This window comes from Panthera uncia, assembly GCF_023721935.1.
Source record: "Panthera uncia isolate 11264 chromosome B3 unlocalized genomic scaffold, Puncia_PCG_1.0 HiC_scaffold_1, whole genome shotgun sequence".
NCBI lineage: Eukaryota > Metazoa > Chordata > Mammalia > Carnivora > Felidae > Panthera > Panthera uncia.
The window spans coordinates 65,069,349-65,095,021 of NW_026057582.1; the positions used below are offsets into that span (position 1 = coordinate 65,069,349).

Consider the following 25,673-nt stretch of genomic DNA (forward strand, 5'->3'; position numbering starts at 1 on the left):
TTCATTGTACTAATATGCCACAATTTATTCTTCTCTAATTGATGGATATTTAGATTGTTTGCAACCTTTGGCTGTTACAAAAAATAGTTTTGGGAATATTGTTTTACATGCCTCCTAGTACATACATATGTAAATGTATTTCTTTTGGGTCTGTATCTAGGAATTTTGGGTTTATAATGTATTTATATCTTCAATATAATGCAAAACTTTTATAAAGAGGCTATACCAGTTTATGGTCCCTTAAGTCATTTATGGGAATTTCTGTTCATGCTTCCTCAAAAATTGTGTTGTCAGATTTTAAAATGTTTAACCAATTTGGTATTGTGTTACTTTATTGGAATTTTTAACTTATATTCCTTTGAATACAGATGAGGTGAGAACTCTTTCATATCTTGATAGGCCTTTTTGATATCTTGTGATCTGTTATAGTGTAAGTCTTTTTACAATATTTCCATCAGACTGTTTTTAATTACATGGTATGTCTTTTTGGGGAGTGCATATGAATTCTCTATTATGTATATGATCCCATTCTCAGTTATATGTTTAGCAAATACCTTCTTCCATCTGGTTTGCCTTTTTTTTTTTTTTTTTTTAAGTAGGCTCCACACCAGTCATGGAGCCCAATGCAGGGTTGAACTCACAACCCTGAGATCAAGAGTCAGATGCTTAACTGACTCAGCCACGCAGGCGTCTCTGGTTTGCCTTATTTATTTATTAAATTTTTCTTTGAGTTTATTTATTTTGAGAGAGAGAATGTGAGCAGGATAGGGGCAAGGAAACGGGGGGAGAGACAGAGAGAGAGAGAGAGAATGAATCTCAAGCAGGCTCCATGTTGTCATTGCAGAGCTTGAGAGGGGCCTCTATCTGATGAACTATGAGATCATGACCTGAGCCGAAACCAAGAGTCAGACACTTAACCAACTGAGCCACCCAGGCACTCCTGGTTTGCCTTTTTTTAAAAAGTGTTTTGTTTTTTTTTTAATTTTTAAAAAATGTTTACTTAGTTTTGAGAGAGAGAGTGTGACCGGGTGGGGGTGGGGGGGACAGAGAGAGAGGGAGACACAGAATCTGAAACAGGCTCCAGGCTCTGAGCTGTCAGCACACAGCCTGACGTGGGGCTCGAAGTCATGAATGGTGAGATCATGATCTGACTGAAGTCGGATGCTTAACTGACTGAGCCACCCAGGTGCCCCTGAAAAAGTTTTTTTAATACTTAAAAATGGTTAAGATGGTAAATACTGTGTTATGCTTTTTAGCACATTTTATAAAAGTGTATAATTAAGTAGTGTTAAGTATATTCATATTGTTGTGAAACATATCTTCAGAACTTTTTCATCTTGCAAATCTGAAACATTAAACCCATTAAACAACAATTCCTCCCCTTTTCCTGTTTAACCACCATTCTACTTTCAGTTACTATCCATTTCACTACTTCCATTTACCTCATAAATGTGAAATCATACATATTTGTCTTAATATGACTGCCTCATTTCACATGGTGTCTTGACAGTTCATTTGTGTACCATGTGGCAGGATTTCTGTTGTAAGGCCAAATAATACTCCTTGGTATGTATATGAATTTTGTTTATTCATTCATCATCTGATGGGCAGTTGGGTTTCTTCCACCTCTTGGTTTTTTCGTATAGGGCTGCTATGAATATGGGCATGCAGGTGTGTCTTCAAGACCTGGCTTTTAATCTTTTGGATATATATACTCAAGCGGAATTTCTGGATCATATTAATAGCTATATTTTTAATATTTTGAGGAACTGTCACAGTAATCCATGGAGGTAATGGTTATATCATAATCCCACCAACAGTGCACAAGAGTTGCCGAGTTTCTCCACATCGTCACCTACACTTATTGATGAATATTTTGAACAGTTGTACAGAAAAACATCATTTAGCATCGAGCTCCCATATGTGCTGTGCTCCCAACCTCCAAAACAGTTTTCCTCTCTTGTTAACATCTTGCATTACAGTGGTACCTTTGCTGCAATTAACCAATTTTGATACATTGTTATTATTAAATCATGTCCATAGTTTAATGTTCATTTTGTGTTGTATTGGTCAGTGGGTTTCAACAAAAACATAATGTTACGGATTCATCATTACAGTATCCTACAGAGCAGTTTCACCACCCTTAAAATTTCCCTGTGCTTCTCCTGTTCATCTTCCTCCATACCCCTCAACACTTGGTAACCCCTGATCTTTGATACTTTTGCCTTTTGTATATGTCATAGTTGGAATCATGCAGTATGTGTAGCCCCCTCAGACTGACTTCTTTTCCTTTTTGAAATATGCATTTAAGGTTCCTTCATGTCTTTTCATGGCTTGGTAGCTCATCTCTTTATTGATGAATAATATTCCCTTGTATGGATGTGCTACAATTTATCCATTACTTGTTGAAGGATACTTGTTTGATTCCAAGTTTGGGCAGTTAAGAATAAAGCAGCATTAAACATTCACTTATAGATTTCTGTGTGGACACAGATTTTCAGCTAATTTAGGTAAGTACCAAAGGAGCATGACTGATGGATCTTTGATAAGAGTACATTTAGTTTGTAATAACAAACTGCCAAACAGTTTTCTAAAGTTGCCATTCTCATTGGCATTCTCAGCAGCAACGATTGAGAGTTGGTGTTGATTCACATCCTGGCCCATGTTTTGATTTTCAGCCATTCTAATGGATGTGCAGTGGTAGCTCTCACTCTTACTGTAATTTGCATGTTCCTGATGACCATCATGTGGAACATCTTTTAAGATGCTTCAAATTTACCATCTGTGTATCTTCTTTGATGACATGACCATTCAGAACTTTTGCCTTTTAAAAATTCTGGTTGCTGATCAGAGTTGGCTGTTAATAATTGCTTTAAGAATTCTTTGTAGGTATTGAGTATCAGTCCTTAATCAGATAGGTGTTTTTGCAAATATTTTCTCCCAGTCTGTGGTATGTCTTTTTGTTCTCTTAACAAGGTCTTTTGCAGAACAGACATGTTTCCAATTTTAATAAAGACTGATTTTTTTTTTCATTGATCATGCTTTTGGTTTTTGTATTTAAAAACTCATAAACACAAAGTAACTTAGGTTTTCTCCTTTTATTTCCTAAAAGTTTTATAGTTTTATAGTACATGTTTAGTATATACTATATATTTATATAGATAGTAAATATGTATCTGTGTATGTATATATATGTATACAAACACATAATAAGTGTATATATGTATATGTATATATGAATAGAGTAGGTCTTGAAGTCTGGTATTGTCTTCCAGCTTGTCCTTCTGAATTGTGTTTGTTGTTCTTGGTCTTTTGCCTTTCCATATAAAATTTATTTTTATTTTTAATGTTTATTTATTTTTGAGAGAGAGCGACAGCACATAGGAGGTGTAGAGAGAGAGGGAGACAGATGATCTGAAGCAGGCTCTGCGCTGACACCAGAGAGCCTGATGTGGGGCTCAAACTCATGAACCATGAGATCATGACCTGAGCTGAAGTCAGAAGCTTAGCTGACTGAGCTACCCAGGCACCCCTCCCTATAAAGTTTAGAATCATTTTGTCAATATCCACAAAATAGCTTCCTTGGACTTTTGTAGGATTCCATTGAATCTACAGATGTAGTTGGGAAGATTTGACATCTCAAAATATTGAGTCTTTCTGTCCACATACATGGAATATCTCTTCATTTATTCAGATTTTTTATTTCTTTTATCAGAATTTTTTGTAGTTTTCCTTATGTAGATTCCTGTGCATCTTTTTCTGGATTTATAGCCACTATTTTTCCTTGTTTGGTGCTAATATAAATAGTATTTATTGTTCTCAGTTTCAAATTCCTATTTTTCATTGCTGGTATGTGAGAAAGCAATTAACTTTCATATATTTACCTTTTATCCTGCAGCCTTGCTATAATTGCTCATTAGAGCTAGAAGGGTTTATTGTGGTGGTGGTTAGAATTTTAGAATTTTCTACATAGACATATCACCTGCAGATAGAGTCGTCTTCCTTCTTGATCTGTACACTTTAAAATTTGTCTTTTCTTTTTTATGGAATGCTTTTTGAATTTGCGTGTTATCTTTGCACAAGGGCAGTGCTGATCTTCTCTGTTGTTCCAGTTAAAATGTTCTTTTTTATTTGCCTATTCCAATAATTAGGACTTTGATTACAGTGTTGAATAGGAGTGGTGAAAGGGGACATCCTTTCATTGTTCCTGATGTTAGGAAGGAAAGCATCTAATTTCTTACTATTAAATAGGATGTTTAGCTGTAGGTTCTGGTAGATTATTATCATGTTAAAAGAGTTCCCCTCTATCCCTAGTTTCCTGAGAGTTTTTATTTTGAATGGGTAATTGATTTTGTCACAGGCTGTTTGTGCATATATTAATATGGTCATATGGTTTTTCTTCTTGGGCCTGTTTGGCCAGTTAATGATAACATACAGTAATAGGTGTTCAAATGTTGAACCAGCTTGCATACCTGAGATAAGTTTCACTTGTTATATAGTTCTTTGTGGATTCAATTTGCTAATACATTGTTGAGGGATTTTGCATCGATGTTCATGAAAGAGATATTAGTAGTTTTCTTTTCTTGTGATGTCTGTCTGGTTTTGGTCTGTCTGGTATGCTGGCTTCATCAAGTGGGTTATTAGCAAGTGTACCTTCTGATTCTGTATCCTGGTTTCAGTTATAGAGAACTGGTATCATTTCTTCCTTAAATATTTGGTAGAAGTCATCACTGAATTCATCTGGGCCTGATGCCTTCTGATTTGGAAGATAATTAATTATTGATTACATTTGTTTAATAGATATAGACCTATTCAGATGATCTGTTTCTCCTATGTGAATTTTGGTAGACTGTGTTTTAAGGATTGGTCCGTTTCATCTGAGTTATCAAGTTTGTGGGCATAGAGTTCACAATACTCCTATATTTTCCATTCACTGTTCATGGGATTAATAATGATGATACTTCCTTCATTTCTGATATTAATTTCTGACTTCACTTTTTTTTTTCTTGGTTAGCTTAGCTAGAGTTTAATCAATTTTATTGACCTTTTCAAAGAATCAGTTTCATTGATACTTATTTTCAATTTTTTAAAATCTGAATTCCAGTTAGGTAACATATAATGTAATATTGTTTTCAGTGATTCATCACTTACATATATAGCACCTGGTGCTCAACATGACAAGGGGCCCTCCTTAGTACCCATCACCCATTTAGCCCATCTCCCAATCACCCCCCTCCATCAACCTTAAGTTCTCTATCAAAAAGAGTCTCTTATGGTTTCTCTCTTTATCTCTTTTTTCCCCTTCCCATACGTTCATCTGGTTTTTTTCTTAAATTATACATAGGAGTGAAATCATACGGTATTTTTCTCTGCCTGACTTATTTCCCTTATCGTAATACACTCTAGCTCCATCCACGTCATGGCAGTTTCATTGATACCCTTTATTGGTTTACTGTTTTCAATTTTAATGATTTCTGCTCTAACTTCTTTTCCGCTTCCTTTAAGTTTATAATGCTGTTCTTTCTTTACTTTCCTAAGATGGAAGCTAAATGGTTGGTTTTAGGGCTTCTTTTCAAATATGTACTTTGACTGCTATAAATTTCCCTGTAAACATTGCTTTTTGTACATCCCCCAAATTTTAGTAAGTTTTATATTGGTTTCATTTAGTAAAAAAAATACTTTAAAGTTTCTCCTGATATTTGACTCATGTCAGATATCCTGTGTTATTTAATCTTCATGTATTTTGAAATTTTCCCACTATCTTTTATTGATCTGCAGGGTTTTTTTTAATGTTTATTTTATTTTGAGAGAGAAGGAATGAGTGGAGGAGTGGCAGAGAGAGAGGGAGAGAGAGAAAATCCCAAGCAGGCTCTGGCCATCAGCACAGAGCCTGACATGGGGCTTGAAACTCATGAACTGTGAGATCATGCATGACCTGAGCCAAAACGAGAAGTCAGGCACTTAACCAACTGAGCCTACCAGTGACCCCTTTGATCTCCATTTTAATTTTGTTGCAGTCTTAAGAGCACATACAAATTTTTGTCTTTTTTTAAGTTGAAGTATAAATAACATACAGTATTATATTAGTTTCAGGTATACCATATAATGATTCAAGAATTCTGTACATTACTCAGTGCTCATCATGACAAGTGTACTCTAATAATCACTTTAAATGTGAATTTAAAGCCAATTAAAAGATAGATACTCTTGGAGTGGAGAGCACATTTGTATGATTTTTAATCTTTTAAATTTGTTAAAGGTGTGTTTTAAGGTTCAGAATGTGGTCTGTCTTGGTGAATGGGCTTGAGAAGAATGTGAATAGCCTTGTTGGTTAAAATAATCTATAGATGTCAGTTTTCTAATTTTCTGTATGTTAGATCTGTCAGTTGCTAATACAGGAGTGTAGAAGTCTCCGGCGATAGTAGTGATTTAGTCTATTTCTCCTTGTAGTCTTACCAGTTTTTGCTCACAGATTTTGACACACTTTTGTCAGTGCATACATATTAAGGATTATTATGTCTTTGACCCCTTTATCATTATGCATTCTGTCTTTTTATCCCTGTTTAGCTTAATCTAAAGTCTGCTTTGTTTGAAATTAATGTAGCTGCTCCAGCTTTCTTCTTCTTCTTCTTCTTTTTTTTTTTTTTTTTTAAGTTTATTTATTTTGAGAGAGAGAGAAAGAGACAATCCCTAGCAGGCTTCACACTCAGCATGGGGCCTGATGTGGGGCTTGATCCCACTAACCGTGAGATCATGACCTAAGCCGAAATCAAGAGTCGAATGCTTAACTGACTGAACTGCCCAGGTGCCCCTCTTTCTTCTTTTTTAATGTAAGCATTTATAGCTATAAGTTTTTCCCTCAACACTGCTTTTGCTGCATCTCATAGGTTTTGGTATGTTGTGTTTTCATTTTTATTCCTGAGTGTTTTCTAATTTTCCTCATGATTTAAGAGTGTGTTGTTCAATTTCCACTAATTTGTGAGTTTTCCAGTTTCTTTGTTACTAATTTCTTTCTCTGTTATGGTCAGAGAAAAAATTTTTTTAATCTTTTTAAATCTGTTGAGACTTAATTTGCATGAACATATGGCCCATCCTGGAGAATATCCCACGTGTATCTGAGAAGAATGTGTATTCTTTTATTGGGTAGAGTGTTCTGTATAATACATCTGTTAGATCTAGTTGGTTTATTGTGTTATTGAAGATGTTTCCTTACCTGCTTTCTGATTCTTTGATTGGTTATTGAGAGTGAGATATTGAAGTTTCCACCTGTTACTGTGAAATTATTTCTTCCTTCAATGTTTGCTTCATATATTTGATCATCTTATTAAGTACATAAATATTTATAATTGTTTTATCTTCTTGCTGTATTGAACTTTTTGGTAGTATATATTGTCATTTGTCTCTTGCAATCCGTTTTGATTTAAAATCTTTTTTGTCTGGGGTGCTTGGGTGACTAGTCACTTGAGTGTCCACCTGCTCAGGTCATGATCTTGTTCATGAGTTTGAGCCCCGCATCAGGCTCACTGCTGTCAGTGCAGAGCCTATTTTGGATCCTCTGTCCACCCCCCACCCGTCCCCTACTTAGGCTCGCTGTCTCACTCTCAAAAATAAACATTAAAAAATTAAATAAATTCACACAAAAATAAAATCATTTTTGCCTGATAATAGTATAGAAGGTTTACAGACTTTAACAGTAAGTGTGTTAGGCTACATGAGCCATGTTTTTGGTCTGTGTTACCTATTCTTTCATTTATGAAGCCGTTTTTCACTCTGGGGCTGTCCAAAAATAAGCCCGAGGTAGGCTGCTAATCCCTGCTGTATCTTGAACAGACTTTTAAAATGGTAATGAATTTATTCATCCTTTTCTTTACGGTTAGTGCTTTTGTCTTGCTCAAGAATTCTTTCCTTAATCTGAGATTTTGAAGATATATATTACATCCTAAAAGCATTATTGTTCTGCCCTCACATTTAGGTCTATAATCCTACAACTGATGTGTCAGCCAGAAGTTTTATTTTATCTCCCTTCCCCAATGTCTTTACCATGTATACTAAGCATAAGGGGCAGAGAGAGAGTGAGAGAGACAGGACAGACAGAATCTGAAGCAGGCTCCAGGCTCTGAGTTGTCACCACAGAGCTTGACACAGGGCTCGAACCCATGAACCGCAAGATCATGACTTGCGCCAGAGTCAGACACTCAACCGACTGAGCCACCCAGGCACCACTCTAAGCATAATTTTTGATGTTGCCATTTTTTCCTTGGTGTTGTAAACTTCTACTTTGATAAATTATGTGACTCCATATATATTGGTTTGTTTCTGGAATTTCTGTTCTGTTTTTTTGTTTGTTTTTTAATCTGTCTATCCCTGTACCAATCACTGTTTTAATTTCTCTAGTTTCAGAAACCATCTGAATTTCTGGTAGTGCAAGTTCCACCACTTCTTCCTTGGTGATTGTCTTGCCTGTTCTTGGTAATTTGAATTTTTTGGTAAATGTTAGAATCAGCCTGTCGAGTTCTACACACACACACACACACACACACACACACACACACGCACACACATTGAAAGTTTGTGTGGAGTTACAGTAACTCATAGTTTGTGTGATAATTGTTTTTTATGACTCTGCTAGTCCATTTAGATTGTTTTTTCTGTACAGATTGCAGTTTTTTGTGCAGAGATCTTGCACATTTTTGTTTATTCCCAGATGATTTTTTTTTTTTATGCCATCGTAATAAGTTGTGGCTATTTCTTTTTGTGGTTACTTTTTTTTTTTTTTTTTAATTTTTAAAGCTTATTTTTGAGAGAGAGCCAGGGCGGGGGGGGGGGGAGGGGTGGGGGAGGTGGCGGGGGAGGCTCGGAGAGGCAGAGAGAGGGAGACACAGGACTCGAAGCGGGCTCCAGGCTCCACTCTAACAGCACAGAGCTGGACGCGGGGCTCAAACTCATAAACTATCAGGTCATGACCTAAGCTAAAGTCCAATGTTTAACTGACTGAGCCACCCAGGTGCCCATGTAGTTACTTTTTAAAGTATTTATTTGCTGAGATGATGCTACTAGTGATGAATTATGTCCTTTAAAAATAGCTCAGAATTCATTGTTATTAATTTATTAAATGTTGTCTCTAATTGGTCTTTTTTTTTAATCACTGTCAGATATAACTTTTACCTTTTCAAAGTACCTATATAGATACTTTGTGATACAAGGTCATAAGGTCATATCCAGTAATCATGACATATCTGGTCTTTGCTTTTACCCCCATCTCGAGGTGGTTTGGGTTAAGATATCTCCTTTAAAAGGCATTGTCTTAATGAATTCTCACCTTTTTTTTGGTTCTTTGTGTTTGTGAATTATCCTTCTTCAACTCCTCTTCAGAAGCTGCTGTGAGATTCATGCTTTTTTGTGTGTACTTTGTGCTTGTTTGTTTAATTTACTAGATTCTCTATATATGGATTGTTTCTAATATGAAGTTGAATGCTAAGGCAAGAAGTCAAAATGAAGTCTCACAATAGTGTTAGATTGTAGTGCCTGCTTTGGTAGCACATATACAACAACGTAAGATTCTAATAGGATGCATTACCACTGTGTAGTTTTGTTTTTTTTTTTTTTTTTTAAATCCCTCAGGAACAAGACAAGGGTATTCACTTGTCACTTTTATTGAACATAGAACTGAAAGTCCTATGCATAGTATTCAGGCCAGAGGTTGGAGGAGGGAGGGAAGGCATCCAAACTGGTAAGGAAGAAGTAAAATCATCACTATTTGCAGTGACATGGTACTATATATAGAAAATCCTGAAGACTCTACCCAAAAGCTATCATAACTAATAAATAAATTCAGTAAAGTCACAGGATACAAAATTAATTTACAGAATTCTCTTGAGTTTACATAAACTAATAATGAAGTGGTAGAAGGAGAAATTAAGAAAACAATCCCATTTACAATTACACCAAAAGGAATGAAATACCTAGGAAGAAATTTAACCAAGGTGGTGATAGACCTGTCTTTTGAACACTAGAAAATATTGATGAGAGAAATTAAAGACAACACAAAAAAATGGGAGGTATATCATGTTTATGGATTGGAAGAACTAATATTGTCAGAATATCCATACTACTCAGACCAATCTACAGATTCAGTGTAACCCCTATGAAAATACCAATAGTGTATTTAACAGAACTAGAACAAACAATCCTAAAATTTGTATGGACCCACAAAGCACCCCAAATGGTCAAAGCAGCCATGAAAAAGAACAAAGCTGGAGGTACCACAATCCCAGATTCAAGATACACTACAAAACTATAGTAATGAAAACAGTTTGGTACTGGCATAAAAACATTCACATGGATCAATGGAACAGGATAGAGAACCCAGAAATAAGTCCATACTTACATGGTTAATTATGGTAAAGGAGGGAAGAGTACACAATGAGGAAGATAGTCTCTTCAGTAAATGGTGTTGGGAAAACCAGACAGCTACATGCAAAAGAATGAAAGGAGACCAATTTCTTACACGGTCCACAAAATAAATTTCACATGGATTAAGGACCTAAACATGAGACCTGAAACCATAAAATTCATGGAAGAAAACATAGGCAGTAATGTCGTAGACGTCACCCTTAGCAGCAATTTACTAATAAATATGTACTCTCAGGCAAGGGAAACAAAAGCAAAAATAAACTATTGGGCCTACACCAAAATAAGGCTTTGCACAGCGAAGGATACCATCAACAAAATGAAGAGCTATCTGGGGGTGCCTGGGTGGCTTAGTTAAGTGTCTGACTTCAGCTCAGGTCATGATCTCATGGTTCATGGGTTCAAGCCCTGCATCGGGCTGTCTACTGTCAGCACAGAGGCTGCTTCAGATCCTCCCCTCTATTCCACACCTCCTCTGCTCACTTGCTCACTCGCTCACTCACTCTCTATCCTACTGAATGGGAGGAGATATTTGCAAATGATATATTTGATAAAGGGTTAATATCCAAAATATGTAAAAATTTATATAACTGAACACCAAAAAAAAATATATATATATATGGCAATCTGGGAGTACCTGGTTGGCTCAGTTGGTTAAGCTTCCAACCCTTGATTTTGGCTCAGGTCATGATCTCACAGTTCATTGAGTTCAAGCCCCACATTGGTCTCTGCACTGACAATGTGGAGCCTGCTTGTAATTCTCTTTCCTTTTCTCTCTTTGCCCTTACCCAGCTTGCATTCTTTCTCTGTCTCTCTCAAAAAAATAAAAGACAAAATATTAAAAAATAACAGCAATCTGGTTTACATATGTGCAGAGGACCTAAATAGACATTTTTCCAAAGAAGATATTTGGATGGACAAGAGACACATGAAAAAATGCTCACATCCCTAACCATCAGGGAAATACATAACAAAACCACAGAGACCTGTTGCCTTAGACCTATCAGGACGGCTAATATCAAAAAGACAAAAATTAACAGGTATTGGTGAGAATGTAGAGAAAAGAGAACCCTTGTGCATCATGGGTGGGAATGTGTAAATTGCTGTAACCACTGTGGGGAACAAGCTGGAGATTCCTCAAAAAATGAAAAATAGAGGAGCGCCTGGGTGGCTCAGTTGGTTAAGCTTCTGACTTCGGCTCAGGTCATGAACTCGTGGTTTTTGAGTTCCAGCCCCATGTCAGGCCCTGTGCTGACAGCTCAGAGCCCGGAGCCAGCTTCAGATTCTTTGTCTCTTTCTCTATTCTTCCTCTGCTTGTACTCTGTCTCTCTTTCTCAAAAAAGATTATTTTCTTTAATAAAAAAATTAAGAATAGAAATACCATATAATCCAGTAATTCCATTAGTGGGTATTTATCCACAGAAAATAGAAACACTAATTGGAAAAAGATACGTGCACCCCTGTGTTTATTGCAGCATTATTTTCAATAGCCAAGATATGAAGCAACCTAAGTGTCCATTGATAGTTGAACAAGTAAAGAAGATGGCATATTACACAATGGAATATTACTCAGCCACAAAAAGAATGAGATCTTGTCATTTGTGACAACATGATTTGCATCTAGAAGGTTTTATGCTAAGTGAAATAAGCCAGGGAAAGACAAATATGATATGCTTTACTTTTATGTGGAATCTAAAGAACATAGTAAATTGAACAGTCATAAATACAGAGAATTAAGTGGTGGTCACCACAGGGGAGGAGGTTAGAGCGATGGGCAAAATAGGTGAAGTGGTTTAACAGGTGCAATTTGCAGTTACAGAATTGATAAGTTAGGGGAATGAAAAGTCCAGTATAGAGAATATAGTCAGTAATATTGTAATGGTGTTGTATGTTGACGTTGGATGGTGACTGCCCTTACTGTTGTGAAAAAAAGAGAGTTAAGGCAAAAAACTTAATCAGAGTTTCTTGAAGCTGTGTGGTGAAACTGACCTTTTACATTTGCTTAAGTGCTACTTTTTTCTTTAGCAGCTTAGACTCTTAGGTTCTGAATAGTTACCATTCCTCCTGATGTTTTATTTTTGTTTTGAAATTTATATTTGGAAGTGTTATGTAGCTGTCTAACTTCACAAGTGTTAAGGAGTTGCAGATGATTCTTTTATTTTTTTATTATTTTTTTTAAGGGTAATAGAGAAGAGCTTGTTTTGATAGCAGTGGACATTTAAATACTTACATGTTCTTATTAATCAATTTGATTTAGCTGGTCTGCTGGCCAGTGTATTTCTATCATAGAAAAACAGATCCAACTTACTGGGTTAAATCATCTAGCTGAATTCATTTGTTTTGATTTCATGTTCACTGAAATTTTAAAAAATAAATTATAATTTAGCTTACTAATAGTAGCTTTACTTTTTCTTAATAAATACATCTATGGGTCATCTCAGCAAGGGCATTCTCCCCCTTGTGGAAGTTAGTTTTATTGTAATTATGTACATAATGGCAAATGTCTCCATACAGATGCCAGGCTCTTTAAAGCTGCCTCTCACAGAAAATAAGGCAATTGAAAAGAAAATAATCCCTCTCGTAGTAGAAAAATGGTAACAGAAAGTAATGAGTTCTTTGAACATACAGTGGCTTTACTTAAACTACTTGCAGTACTCTAGTATTACTGTTTCAAGAATTGAAACAATTTGGAGTAGGTGGGTAGAATAGAAAAGATTACACATTTTTTAAGTATTTTGTGAACGCAAAATGGTTTTGAAGTAATGTTACTGTCTTTTGAAACAAACATCTCATTTGGGGGAAAATATTTACTTAAAAAAATAATAATTTGGGGAGGAGCCAAGATAGCAGAACAGCATGGAAGTTTTTGTGTCTCGTGTCCATGAAGAGAATAGTATTTTTTAGTTTTTTGTGACTTGTATGTTAGGAAGTAGGTTCAGTTTTTATGTATAAAATTTCCTTTTATGATTATGTAAAAAGTGTTAACATTAGAGACCTTAAGATTAAGCAAATAGCTGATTTATAGTCATTGATTTTTAAAGTAATTGTATTACTAACAAAGTTTGGTTGACTGCCTCTATCAATTTTAAAACTTGCCATCATGAACAAGTTACTATTTATTGTTTTGTTTTTTTTTTTAATGTATCATTGGGAAAAAAATGAAAATAAATGAACCTGTTATATTTTTAGGCCCGGATAGCATTTTTGCAAGGAGAAAGAAAAGGACAAGAAAACTTGAAGAAGGATTTAGTAAGAAGAATAAAGATGTTAGAGTATGCATTAAAACAAGAAAGGTATGTGTGCCTCGTTTTCTTATAATACAAAATAGAACAGTATTCTCTTTTATACCAGTGTGCATTGTATTTGAAAATACTTTGAAAGTATGAAACCCTGACCCAAATACAAGATGATACTTGGATTTGATTCTTATAAGGGAATAGAAAAGATTTAAATCTGTAAAATTGAATAGTGGGTGGCTCAGTCGGTTAAGTGTCCTACTTCAGCTCAGGTCATGATTTCACAGTTTGTGAGTTCAAACCCCACATTAGGCTCTGTGCTGACAGCTCAGAGCCTGGAGCCTGCTTCAGATTCTGTGTCTCCCTCTCTCTCTGTCTCACTCTCCTTCAAAAATATAGAAACATTAGAAAAAAAATTTATAATTGAAATTATGTCTTTTGTTATAGATTCTAAGTTTTGGAATTTTATTTTTCTTTAAAGATAAGGAAAAAATTTGTCTTCATTTTTTACATTTACATTTTTTTTCTTATATAGCAGTACACTTTTTTCTCTAATTTCCGTAAACCTTAAAAAACAGGTATTCATATTATGTTTCGTGTTCTCAGAGAAATATATACTAGTATTTACTTAACTGTGTAGAAAAGGAAAACATTTTTTTCTTTCAACAATTTGTTGTTAAATTTTCAGGGCAAAATATCACAAATTAAAATATGGCACAGAACTGAACCAAGGTGATTTGAAAATGCCAACCTTTGAATCAGGTAAAGTGGATTCTTCTGTTAACCTTCTCCTGACCCAGTTCAAGAAAAAAATTGGTTTAAGCTCATTTTTCTGTAACAGACATGTTTTCTTCACCCTCATTTTGCTTCGATAGCATTGGTTAGTTAGATGGTGGACCACTGTAATAATGCCTAATATTTTGGGGAAAATAATAAATGAATAAAAGTAAATAGTTGTATCTATATCTAAATCCTGAGGTTATTTATCCTTTTTTCCTTGTGTTGAAATGTATGTAAAATTGTGAGTGCATTTTGGTATCAGAAGTGAAAGGTAATGAAATAATTCTACCCTTGTAGATAATTCTTGTCCCGTTCTATAAAAGTTTACTTTTTTATTATTACAAAGTTCTTTTTATCTGGAGAAGCTGTGATTACCATAGTTTAATTCTGAAAATAGGAAATTTGACTGAATTTGGAAACCTCATAGGCAGCCAAATAAGAGAAGGAAAAGAATCTTCTCCATTTCATCTTGCTCTGTACCAAATCTTGCATTTTACACTAAACTAAATAGATAATGAGTGTGAGAGTAGTATCTGATGAACAATTATGCTTGGAAGAGATGGCTGGATATAGGAAAAAGCTAACAGTTTAACATTAATTTTAGGGTTCTACATGATTACAATGTGGGTAGTCTAAACATCTAGAAATGAATAAGGAATTCTTTGATTTATGCTATGCATATTGGGAATGTTATCAGTTTCTTATTTCTCAGGTATATTTAGAACTCATATACATTTTGATGGTGCATTCAAATTGAATTCTATGCTGGTCTTGGATGGTGGTTACTAAGATAAGAAAAAAGTGTATCTTTATTTGGATATGCAGTTTTTCTTCTTTCATAATAAAGTTGTACCATATCTAATAAAGTTAAAGCATATATGGTAAGGAAGATAAAACTTAGATATGGAGGTTGGTTTTTTTTGTTAGGTGGCAGAGTAAATTTTAAAAAATTAATTGGTTTTTAGTTTAATGTTAATATTAAATACTTAATATTTAAGTACTTAGAACTTGGCAGAAACACTTCATACACAATTTAATTTTTTACATTTACCGGTTTTATCATTTATTATATCTTCAGGTTGTTGGTATCTATATTTTAAAATAAAGAGACCAACATATCAGCAGCATGGGTTTCCTTTGATCTAGCTTTTCAGTGATGGTGAAGGTTCACTTTGACAGTAGGGAATAATATTATGGCCTCATCCTTGGAAAAGCAACAATAAAAAATAAAAAGATGGAAGGTCTATATATTTTGGGCCGTGTTGACTACAGTAGTCTTACTGCAGTTAGAGGGAGTGGGGTGGCTTCATAGAAGTTAATGAATCTGGAGCTTTTATTTGAATCTTTTTCTTTCTAATATGGCTAGAATATTGAGAAAATAAGTATTCACTTTCTGACTCAAGGGCTGTCCCCCTAACTTGGTCTGCGTAAATGTGAGGAAGGAGGCTAGTTGCAGCCACATTGTTCCTGGAGCCAGTCAGAATTGGCTAGCTGGTTTCAGTGCAATAGTGTGTGTAGAACAAATCATTAGCAGATAAGTGTCTGCTGCCTGCTAAAAACAGACTTGTTTTTATCTGTATAAACTTAAGTTTTAAGTTTTAAAACTTCCTGAAAATGAGGAATAAAATGACATTCAGGTGTTTTATTTATGGGAAGCAATATTTAGTAGAGTAGATTTTCTTTATTGATGTAGAAAAACTATTCACAGTGTTTAGTGTGGGGGTGGGGAGCAGTGAAGTGATGGACAATATATAACATACAAACAAAATTGGTTAAAATGACTTCAAAGTATAGATCGAGATAACCATTAAACAAATTAGTGTTGCCTTTTATATACCCAAACATAAATCAAAATATAAAATATTGTCTTGACAGAAGTATGATACACGTTTTTATACCTATGTCTCAGTAATACGTATATATATGGCCTAAACCTAACCCTATAAAAGGGGTTGTATCTAAATATGTAAAGAGCTTTTTTGTGTATTTAGGGGGGAAAAATCTATAACAGTAGGAAAATAGGCAAAAGAAAAAGCAACCCATAAGAGAAGATATCTAAGTGACCAATAAGTGTATGAAATGATGCTCAATGTTATTTGTTATTGAGGAAATACAACCAAAGTGCAGTACATACAATTAGACACCTATCAGAATGGCTAAATTAAGATGGAAAAGACCAAAAAAAAAGGTCAAGTCTAAATGAGGATATAGAACAACCAAATCTACTGGTGTTAGGATTGCAGATTGATAGAACTGCTCTGAAAGTAGTTTGCCAATAAGACTAAAGGGAACATAGCAGCGGCATGCTCTGAAGCCCAGTAATTCCAGTCTACATACTCTACTTCTTAAAATGCATACGTGTGCTCATCATAAGGCTTGTATAAGAATGCTTATAGTCTTGTAAAAATCTGGAAACAGCTTGAATGACCTGCGGTATTAGAATGGATACATGTAATGTATGATTTTAGCATAATGGAATGCTATTTAGCAACAAAAGTGAAAAAGCTGTAACTACACCTGACAACATGGACAGGTAACATAACACTGAAAAATGATATAAATGATCTCATGTGTATCAAATTTAAAAATTAATCTAATTTTTATAAATCAGGATAGTGTTGATACTCTTATAGAACTGTCTAGTGACTGCAGGAAGGTACAAGGAAAGCTTTTGGGACACTAATAATGTTTTGTTTATTCATCTAGGAACTGATTACATTGATGTGTTAAAAAATTCTTTGAGCTGTATATATGCTTTTGGTGTACTTCAAGGATATCTATAGAAAAATTATTTATCATAATGGAAGGTAGAAACTAATGTCGACATTAGTGGACTGGTTAAATTAAATAGGCATATACTTTCTGTGGAATACTGTGTGATCATTTTATGTAATATTAATCTGTGTTCATTGACATCAAGAGAATGTTCAAATATGTTAGGTGTCAAAAGCAGCTTTATAGGACAGTATACACATTGGTGCCTCGCCCCATTTTTAAGGAAAGGAGAAGTTTATGTATGTATTTTGAGATGAAAAATAGGAATGATAAAGTCTCAAGCACTAACAATTTTAATGATAGGATTTGGGGCGTTGTATTTCTTTTTACAAATGTATTTTTTTGGAGCACCTGGATAGCTCAGTAAGTTAAGGATCTGACTCTTGGTTTCTGCTCAGGTCATGATCTCACAGTTCATGGGTTCGAGGTCCGCATCAGGCTCTAGTTGACATTGCTGACCTGTGGGATATTCTCTCTCTCCTTCTTTCTCTGCCCCTTCCCCGCTTATGCTGTGTCTCTCTCTCTCAAAATAAATAAACTTAAAGAATGTATTTTTTTTCTCCAGTGACTATGTATTATACATGATTTAACAGCAAACAAAATTGTATAAATAGATGAAATATGTAAACAAAGGAGCTATTAAGATGAAATAATTATTTCTAGAAATCTTAGACGTTCTCTCTGTTCAGGGGAGGAATGAGAAGGTGTAAATAATGGAATTGTTACAGTTAGAGAAGTAAGGCAGGGAATATTTGAATTAACTACCAGTAAGTTTTTCTTTTTATGACTCTGAGGAGTCTAAGAACCTGACAACTGTGAGCCATGCTAAAGGTTCTCAGCATTCATTGTGAGGGCTGATCTTCTTTGATCCTCTGTTGTCTGCATTATCTTATTTTCATAATGGGAATTTTTAGGAAAATATTTCTTTAGTATCATTAGTGCTGATAAGTATTTGTAAATTTCTCACTAGGGATACTTATTGAGAGCTTAACTCACCTCAGATTACAGTATTTATTAAACTCTTAGTACATATACTCATTTGAGAATAAAATATGATCTTTTACATATAGTAGAAACTATTTTCTGGTTTTAGTTCTAACAATGAAATTAATTATATAAAGTGTTACGAGTAAGATTTAAAGTTTCCTGATAGACTCAAAATTAAGTCATTGAATAGTTTTATATATACTAGATTTAACAGTGTTGATTTTGAATAGCTTAAGTAAATATTAAACGTAGCTTTTTAATTTTGAACCCATCAACCCAGCAGAATTCTGATAGTTAAAACAATTTTTTTTTCGATAAATATTGAAATCACTGAAATGAAATCATTTCATAGCCTGAGTTTTTGGTTTTTGAATCCCTTGTAGAATAGTTAATGTACTCTTAGGTTTCCCAGTTTTAAAACAAGGCAGGTTGTACCTGAGTGTTTTGTTTATTGGGATAAACACATTTAAAATGACTGTAAATACTCAATAGTTGTTAATTTACTTCTATCATTTATAAAACATTCAGTTATTTTTTTATGGGAATTTATCCCTGAGAGAACTTTGGCAATATTTTCAAGAGTGGAAATGCTGTGTGTGAAATTGTCTCTTTTGTGTATGTGTTAATTTTTAGAAGAAACCAAAGACACAGAAGCTCCCACAGCACCTCAGAATAGCCAGTTAACGTGGAAGCAAGGCAGACAACTGTTAAGACAGTAAGTAATAGTTCATTTTCAGCTTTCTTTAAGGATCTAGGTATGCGAATGCTTATGTTCAGTAACTTTGCAAGTAAAAAATTATTTGATGATACTAGGACAGTGTGTATAGTTTTTATTGCTTTCTTGTTTCTTTTGACTATTGGATCTTTTTAAAGTTGGTATCCTATGAATGTTCCTTTGGACACTGCTCAGGATGATGTTGTTTTCTATTTGTCGTGTAGAATGTCATAAAAGCTGGATGGCTGGAAGGCCAGAAGAAAAACAATACAGAGTTCATACTTGTAGATACTCCCATTCCTGTTATTGCAGAATTCATGTACTTGGTTTTAATTGGGACTGTGACTGGTTTATAGAAGGAATTTAGCTGGTAACCTGAAACCTTTCATAAGTGGCTTGCTAAATCCTACTTTTACTTGAATTTTTGAGGAAGCTTTTTGATAATTAAATTCTTTGCTGTATTATTAGAAGTAATTCTGTGGCGGGGAACCTGGGTGGCTCAGTCTATTGAGCATCTGACTCTTGATCTCAGCTCAGGTCATGATCTCACGGCTTGTGGGACTGAGCCCCACATTGGGCTGTGTGCTGGCATTGCTTAGGATTCTCTCTCTCCTTCTCTGTCTGCCCATCCCCTGCTCGTGCTTTCTCTCTTTCTCTCTCAAAACAAATAAATAAAACATTAAAAAAAGTAATTGTGTGACATATCTTACTGTTTTAGTCTGTTTTAATCAGAATTGGCTTAACTTGATGAAATAAATGACTCTGAGTCAAGTGCTTTTACCTGGATTGTGTGAGATTTTGTCTGCTCATTCAGACCACATGGTTAGAGTGTGATCGCAGTTGTTCCCCCCCAAAAAGAGAATTGCGGTTTTTAGAAGAGTCCAATAGCTATAGTGAAATCAGTTGTACAATATTTCTCTTATAAAAGCCTAGTCTTATTGCCTGGATTAATATTTTGTCTCTCCTCCTTTCTCTGAGAGTAGTTTATCTCTGTAATCTTGCATGTTCATTTGTCAACTGTGTACTCTGTTTTCCATTGTGATACTCCACTGAAGCTACTCACAGACATAGTTAAGAGAACTTTTTTGTTCCTATTTGATCTTTTGGACACATAAGGCATTAACCATTGTATTTTGAATTCTTAACTCTATGCTACCATTTCCCCCCTTATTTCTCAAGTACTTTCTTTTAATTTTTTTTGAGTTTCTCTTATTCTTTTAGCCCTTTAGGTTTCTGTGTCCCAGGCTATCTGTTCTAGAGTTTTTTCTCAGGGCAACTTCATTTAAATCCATGGGTTTAAATACCATCAAACACTGATAACTCCCAAATCTAGATGCTGAGTCCAATCTCTTCTGAGCTTTGACCTTTCTTATTATTGTGCCTAATAAATGTCACTTTCTTCACTACTACGTGATTATCTGATAGATACCCTATAAACCAGACCCGGACTCTTTATTCTTCATTTCATTGAATAGAACCACCATCCAACCATCCAAGCTAGAAACCTGAAAATTTTCTAAAATTCTTGTATCTTCTTTCATTCTACTGCCATGTGTATTTGTGCACCAGGTCTCTACGATTGTATCTTGCTTTTATTTCTCATGTTTATTCTCTTCAGTTTTATTTCTTGCTGTGTTAGTGTCCTACCAAGTCTCCCTGCTATTGACTTTCAGCTAAAAATTGTTTGTTCTTTTGCATATTGTGTAAGGCTCCTGTTTAGCATCCTTCCTTAGCCTGTCAAATACTTTAAGAAGAAATTCTTTATCATACAAAACCATTCACGACCCATTATCTATATTTATGTCAGAATCTGGTCCCTTTCTTTTTCAGTCTTACCTTGGATCCTAGATTAAATATACAGAAAGTTTCAGTACCATGAGGTTTTAGATCCTAGAGGGAGAACTAACCCGTCCATCATCCTCTGGCTAAGAACCTAGGTTTAAACTTAGCATGTTACTATTCTGAGGTCCACTTTGTGGACTTTTTTTTTTCTTTTAATAGTATATATCATCACTTCCTTAAAGTTTTTTAAGGTTCTAGAGTTTTTTAAGCTTCAAGATAATTGGCCCTTAATTAACATTAGCCATCCTGTATGCTTTCTTAATTAAATTTCTGTTTGTAATTGGCTTTGTTCTCTTAGAATTGGAACTAGTGTATAGAGAAGAAAATTTTGAGGTAAAGGAGGATCATATTTTACAGGATTATGGGTTTTTTTCCTTGATCAGTCATTGCTTGATGTGATTTTTGAGTTAACAGGTTTGTAGGTGTTAATATATGGGATCTAATATTTTAAATTGTCTCTTAACAGATATCTTCAGGAAGTAGGTTACACAGATACAATATTAGATGTCCGATCTCAGCGGGTAAGGTCATTACTTGGACTATCCAGTTCAGAACCAAATGGATCGGTAGAAACAAAGAACTTAGAACAGATCCTGAATGGAGGTGAATCTCCTAAGCAAAAAGGACAAGAAATCAAAAGGTATGATCTGTAGGTTCACACTGTTTATATAATGGGAATTATGAATCTCTTTAACTTCTTGTTACTACTAGGGTAACAATTTTTAAAGCAGGTAGAATTCACATTTAAAGACTTTTCTTGTACATGGTAATAGGGGCAAATAAAGTTTAGCTTAGATGCTTTTTAAAATTGACCTGTTTTAAGTTTTGATGCCAAGAGAATGGCTATAGTTCTGAAATAGGTGCTAAATTTAAATTTGAGAGTGATTTCTTGCAGTTCTGAGCTATTTTAACATCATGATTTTAAAATTTTGCTAGGGTATTTTCAGTAAATTATATTGGTACTCTGTAACTAGAATAGCAATGGTTATATACACACTAGTGTGAAAGAAACAAGGTTTTGCATTATATTTGGGCTTAGAAAATCACCAGTTACACTTTTTAAAATTAAATGTCTTTACTAAGATAAAATTCACACACTATACATTTCTGCCATTTAAAGTATATAGTTTGTTTTTAGGATATTCAGACTCACTCAGCCATCACCACAATCTTAGTTTAAAAAAATTCATCATCTCACTGGGGCGCCTGGGTAGTGCAGTCACTTGAGCCTCCGACTCTTGATCTTGGCTCAGGTCATGATCTCATGGTTCATGAGTTCGAGCCCCACATTAGGCTATGTGCCCCTCTTTTATCCTCTATAGCTCACGGAACACACTTCCACCAATGGTGGTATATTTTCAAGTGAAGTTGAACCAGTGATTTCTGATTTCTTCAGAAATAAAGCAACTTAGGGTAGATTTTCCTGAACTGGAAACAGGAGGATTATCTCAGTCTCCAGCTAAGCAGTGAGATTCCCTGTTTTCTTCAAGTATTCAGCATCTGGTATGTTGGCAGCGGGTCTGATATCCCTTCCCGGGGAGATGTTGAAATTTATTACATTAATAGTCCTAATGATCCTGACAATTGGGATCTGCCAATGAAATGGTGAGCCTCTGTCCTATCATGCAAAAGTGAAGCCAGCTGCTTGGGAAGGCATGCCCATGTACACAGTTCATACAGCTAGCCTTTTGGTGCTTCACTTTTAAATGTGAGCATTTAGGAAAGACTTTAATACAGTAATTAGAGACCAAAGGAAACAAACAAAAAAAGAAACTCAGAAAACAGAGAGTAGAAGAGTTTCAAAACCATAATTACTTTTCTAAAAAGACTGAGAGAAGATAATACATCTACAAAACAAATAGGATGTTCTTCTATTCTGTTCTATTCTATTCTATTCACTTATTTTGAGAGCAAGAGAGCACATGAGGGTGGGTGAAGGACAGAGAGAGATGGGGAGAGAATCTCATGCAGGCTCTACACTGCCAACACGGGGTCCAATGCAGGGCCCAAACCCACAAACCGTGAGATCATGATCTGAGCTGAAATCAAGAGTCAGGCGCTTAACCAACTGAGTCACGTAGGCACCCTGGTGGGATGTGTTTTTAAAAGGTTCATCTTAAAGCTAATAGAAATTAAAAGGTGTCATAGAAATGATTTCTATGTAAAACTTGGAAGATAAGATGGAAGAATCACCTCCCACCCCCAAAAATAAAAAAGGGAAGAGAGGAAATGGAACTGAAAAGGTAGGAAAATTCATAGATCACTCCAGCAGGGCCAACATCTGACTAGGAATTTCAGAAAGAACAGGTAAAGTTATCTTACAGATTATTAAAATAGTAATAAAAGAAAATTAGCTGGAATATAGTTACAGCATGTATTTCCAAGGGTGTTTCCAGTTGGAAAGGATTCTTCCCAATTACACTATAAAATTAATTTTAAAAAAGATGCATACAAAGTTGGGTGAGCGATCCACTCTTGATTTGGCTCAGGTCATGATCCTGTTGACCTGAGGGTTGTGGGATTGAGCCCTGTGTCAGGCCCTATGCTCAGCATGGAGCCTGCTTACAATTCTCTCTCTCTTTCTCTTTCTCTCTGTCCCTGTCTTCCTCTGCCCCTCTCCCCTGCTCACGCTCTCTCTCTCAAAGAAAAACAAAAAAGCAAAGGCCACCATCATGAATGCCAGAAAGAAACATCTCAAAATAAACAGCATACTAGCATGCAAGTAGTAAAGTCTCAGACCTTGTAGATGTAATTTTCATTTTCCTAAAGACTAATGATGTTGAGTATCAGTTTATGCTATTCATGTATCTTTTTGATACAGTGTCTATTTGAGTAATTTTCCCTTTTTATTGTTTTATTTGTTACTGTTAACATTTTAAGTGTTCTTTATATGTTCTGGACACAGGTCCTTCATCAGATATGTGACTTGCAAATATTTTCTCTCAATCTATAGGCTTCTCTTTAAATTCTCTTAACAGTGTCTTTCAAAGAACAAAGTTTTTAATTTTGGGAAGTTGGATTCATCATTTTCCTTTTATGGATTGTGTTCTATTTGTCTTATAAAGCCATGCACATATATTGCTGTGATCAAAAACAATTCTAAAAACCTAAAACATGAGTTTCACTTTAGAGACAGAAATTTCTCTCCAAGGGACAACACTGCTTCGTTTGTCAAAGTCCAAAACAGAATTCTCAGGTCTTCAATATACTATTTTCTATTTTTCTGCTATTAATGTACCAATTTTGTCAACTATCATTTTGCCTTTCATTTAATCCCCAAATGTTAAGAGTTACAGTAAATGTTGAGCTGAAAAGTATATGTTCTGTTATTGTGGTAGTTTTTTGTTTGTCTTTACTAATTTGTATTTGGACAAACCATCTCTTAAGTACATTCAGTTTTTATGCAGGCCCTTAAACAATGTGCTGGAACAGGCAGAGTATAGTAGACCTGTTAAAATCTATGCCATGTTAAAGGGCTATTAAAAAATAGTCTGGGGGCGCCTGGGTGGCTCAGTCGGTTGAGCGGCCGACTTCGGCTCAGGTCATGATCTCACGGTCCGTGAGTTCGAGCCCCGCGTCGGGCTCTGTGCTGACAGCTCGGAGCCTGGAGCCTGTTTCAGATTCTGTGTCTCCCTCTCTCTGACCCTCCCCCATTCATGCTCTGTCTCTCTCTGTCTCAAAAATAAATAAACGTTAAAAAAAAAAAATTAAAAAAAAAAATAGTCTGAATGATATTGTATCCTTAGAAACAATCAGGGAGGGGGGAAAAAAAAACTCCAAATTTTAGATTATTCTTTTTGGTACCCAAAGATCATCTAGTTCAACCCAAACAGTTTACAGGTAAAGAAACTGAGGCTAAAAGGTTTAAGTGACTTGGCCAAATTCAGTCATGTAGTTAATGGAAGAACAGAGACTTTTATTGTGAGAGGCTGTGTTGAGCTGAAATTTCCACCATTCTCTTGCTGTGTTATTAGACATTTAAACAGCTTTTTAAAAACTTCTTTTGTAAATAGAAGAGGAACTCAGATTATAGCTTAAAAAATGAGTTTGTAGGTAGATAAAAATAAATTACAACTATTACCTAGTACACAAATGGTTCTGAAAGACTTGAAAGTATTTCTTTAGTATATTAAAAATCCTGTTTTCTAGGTAAGAATATCTGTGAAATGGATTGGAATATCTATGTCTGATTTACCCCATAACTTTAAATCTGGGCAGGTTTTAGTCTTCAAATATTTGGGCCAAGCTACAAGAGGTTGTAAAACTTTAAGAAATGCTAAGTTTAGGGGCACCTGGCTGGCTCAGTCAGTAGAGCATGTGACTCTTAGGGTTGTGAGTTCAAACCCCATGTTGGGCATGGAGCTTACTTAAAAAAAGAAAAAGAAAAAAATGCTAAGTTTAAGTTGCTTGCTTGTGATGGCTTTATTTTGAGAAATAATAGCACATTTGAGTGTCTATCACTATGTGATTTTATTTTGATACAGTAATTACTCAAAAATATTTTGGACAGTAAACATTGGAAAAACTTAATCACTTTTACTTGAGCCAGAAAACAATCTTTTCTTGGGTAGAGTACTTAGGCGTTACATTATAAGTAGGTTATCATTTGAATCTTTATACTACTTTCCTTCCTTTTATTTTTTTAAAATTTATGAGAAAGAGCACAAGCAGGGGAGGGGCAGAGAGAGAGAGAGGGAGACACAGAACCTGAAGCAGGCTCCAGGGTCCAAGCTGTCAGTGCATAGCCCAACCCAGGGCTCAAGCTCACGAATTGTAAGATCATGATCTGAGCCAAAGTTGGACACTTAACTGACTGAGCCACCCAGGGGCCCCTCTATACTACTTTCAAGTACTGTTTTAAAATAGGAACCAGAAAGAAATGTTAGAATTAACCATTGGAATATCTGGATTCATCTTTTTCCCCTTTG

At 35.1% G+C, this 25,673-nt stretch overlaps 1 protein-coding gene across 6 annotated transcripts in view; it reads left to right on the forward strand.

Annotated features, from left to right (window-relative positions):
- The window catches only part of STRN3 (striatin 3), a 105,080-nt gene that overhangs the window by 36,811 nt on the left and 42,596 nt on the right, over positions 1 to 25,673 (forward strand). For 5 of the 6 annotated variants that reach the window (XM_049612949.1, XM_049612944.1, XM_049612945.1 and 2 more), the window contains exons 2-5: positions 13,600 to 13,703; positions 14,335 to 14,408; positions 18,822 to 18,903; positions 21,212 to 21,385. In XM_049612949.1, the coding sequence (XP_049468906.1) occupies positions 13,600 to 13,703; positions 14,335 to 14,408; positions 18,822 to 18,903; positions 21,212 to 21,385 (434 nt within the window). Of the gene's footprint in view, positions 1 to 9,130; positions 9,731 to 13,599; positions 13,704 to 14,334; positions 14,409 to 18,821; positions 18,904 to 21,211; positions 21,386 to 25,673 lie in introns of those variants that run through there. The other variant, XM_049612947.1, reaches the window with a different exon arrangement.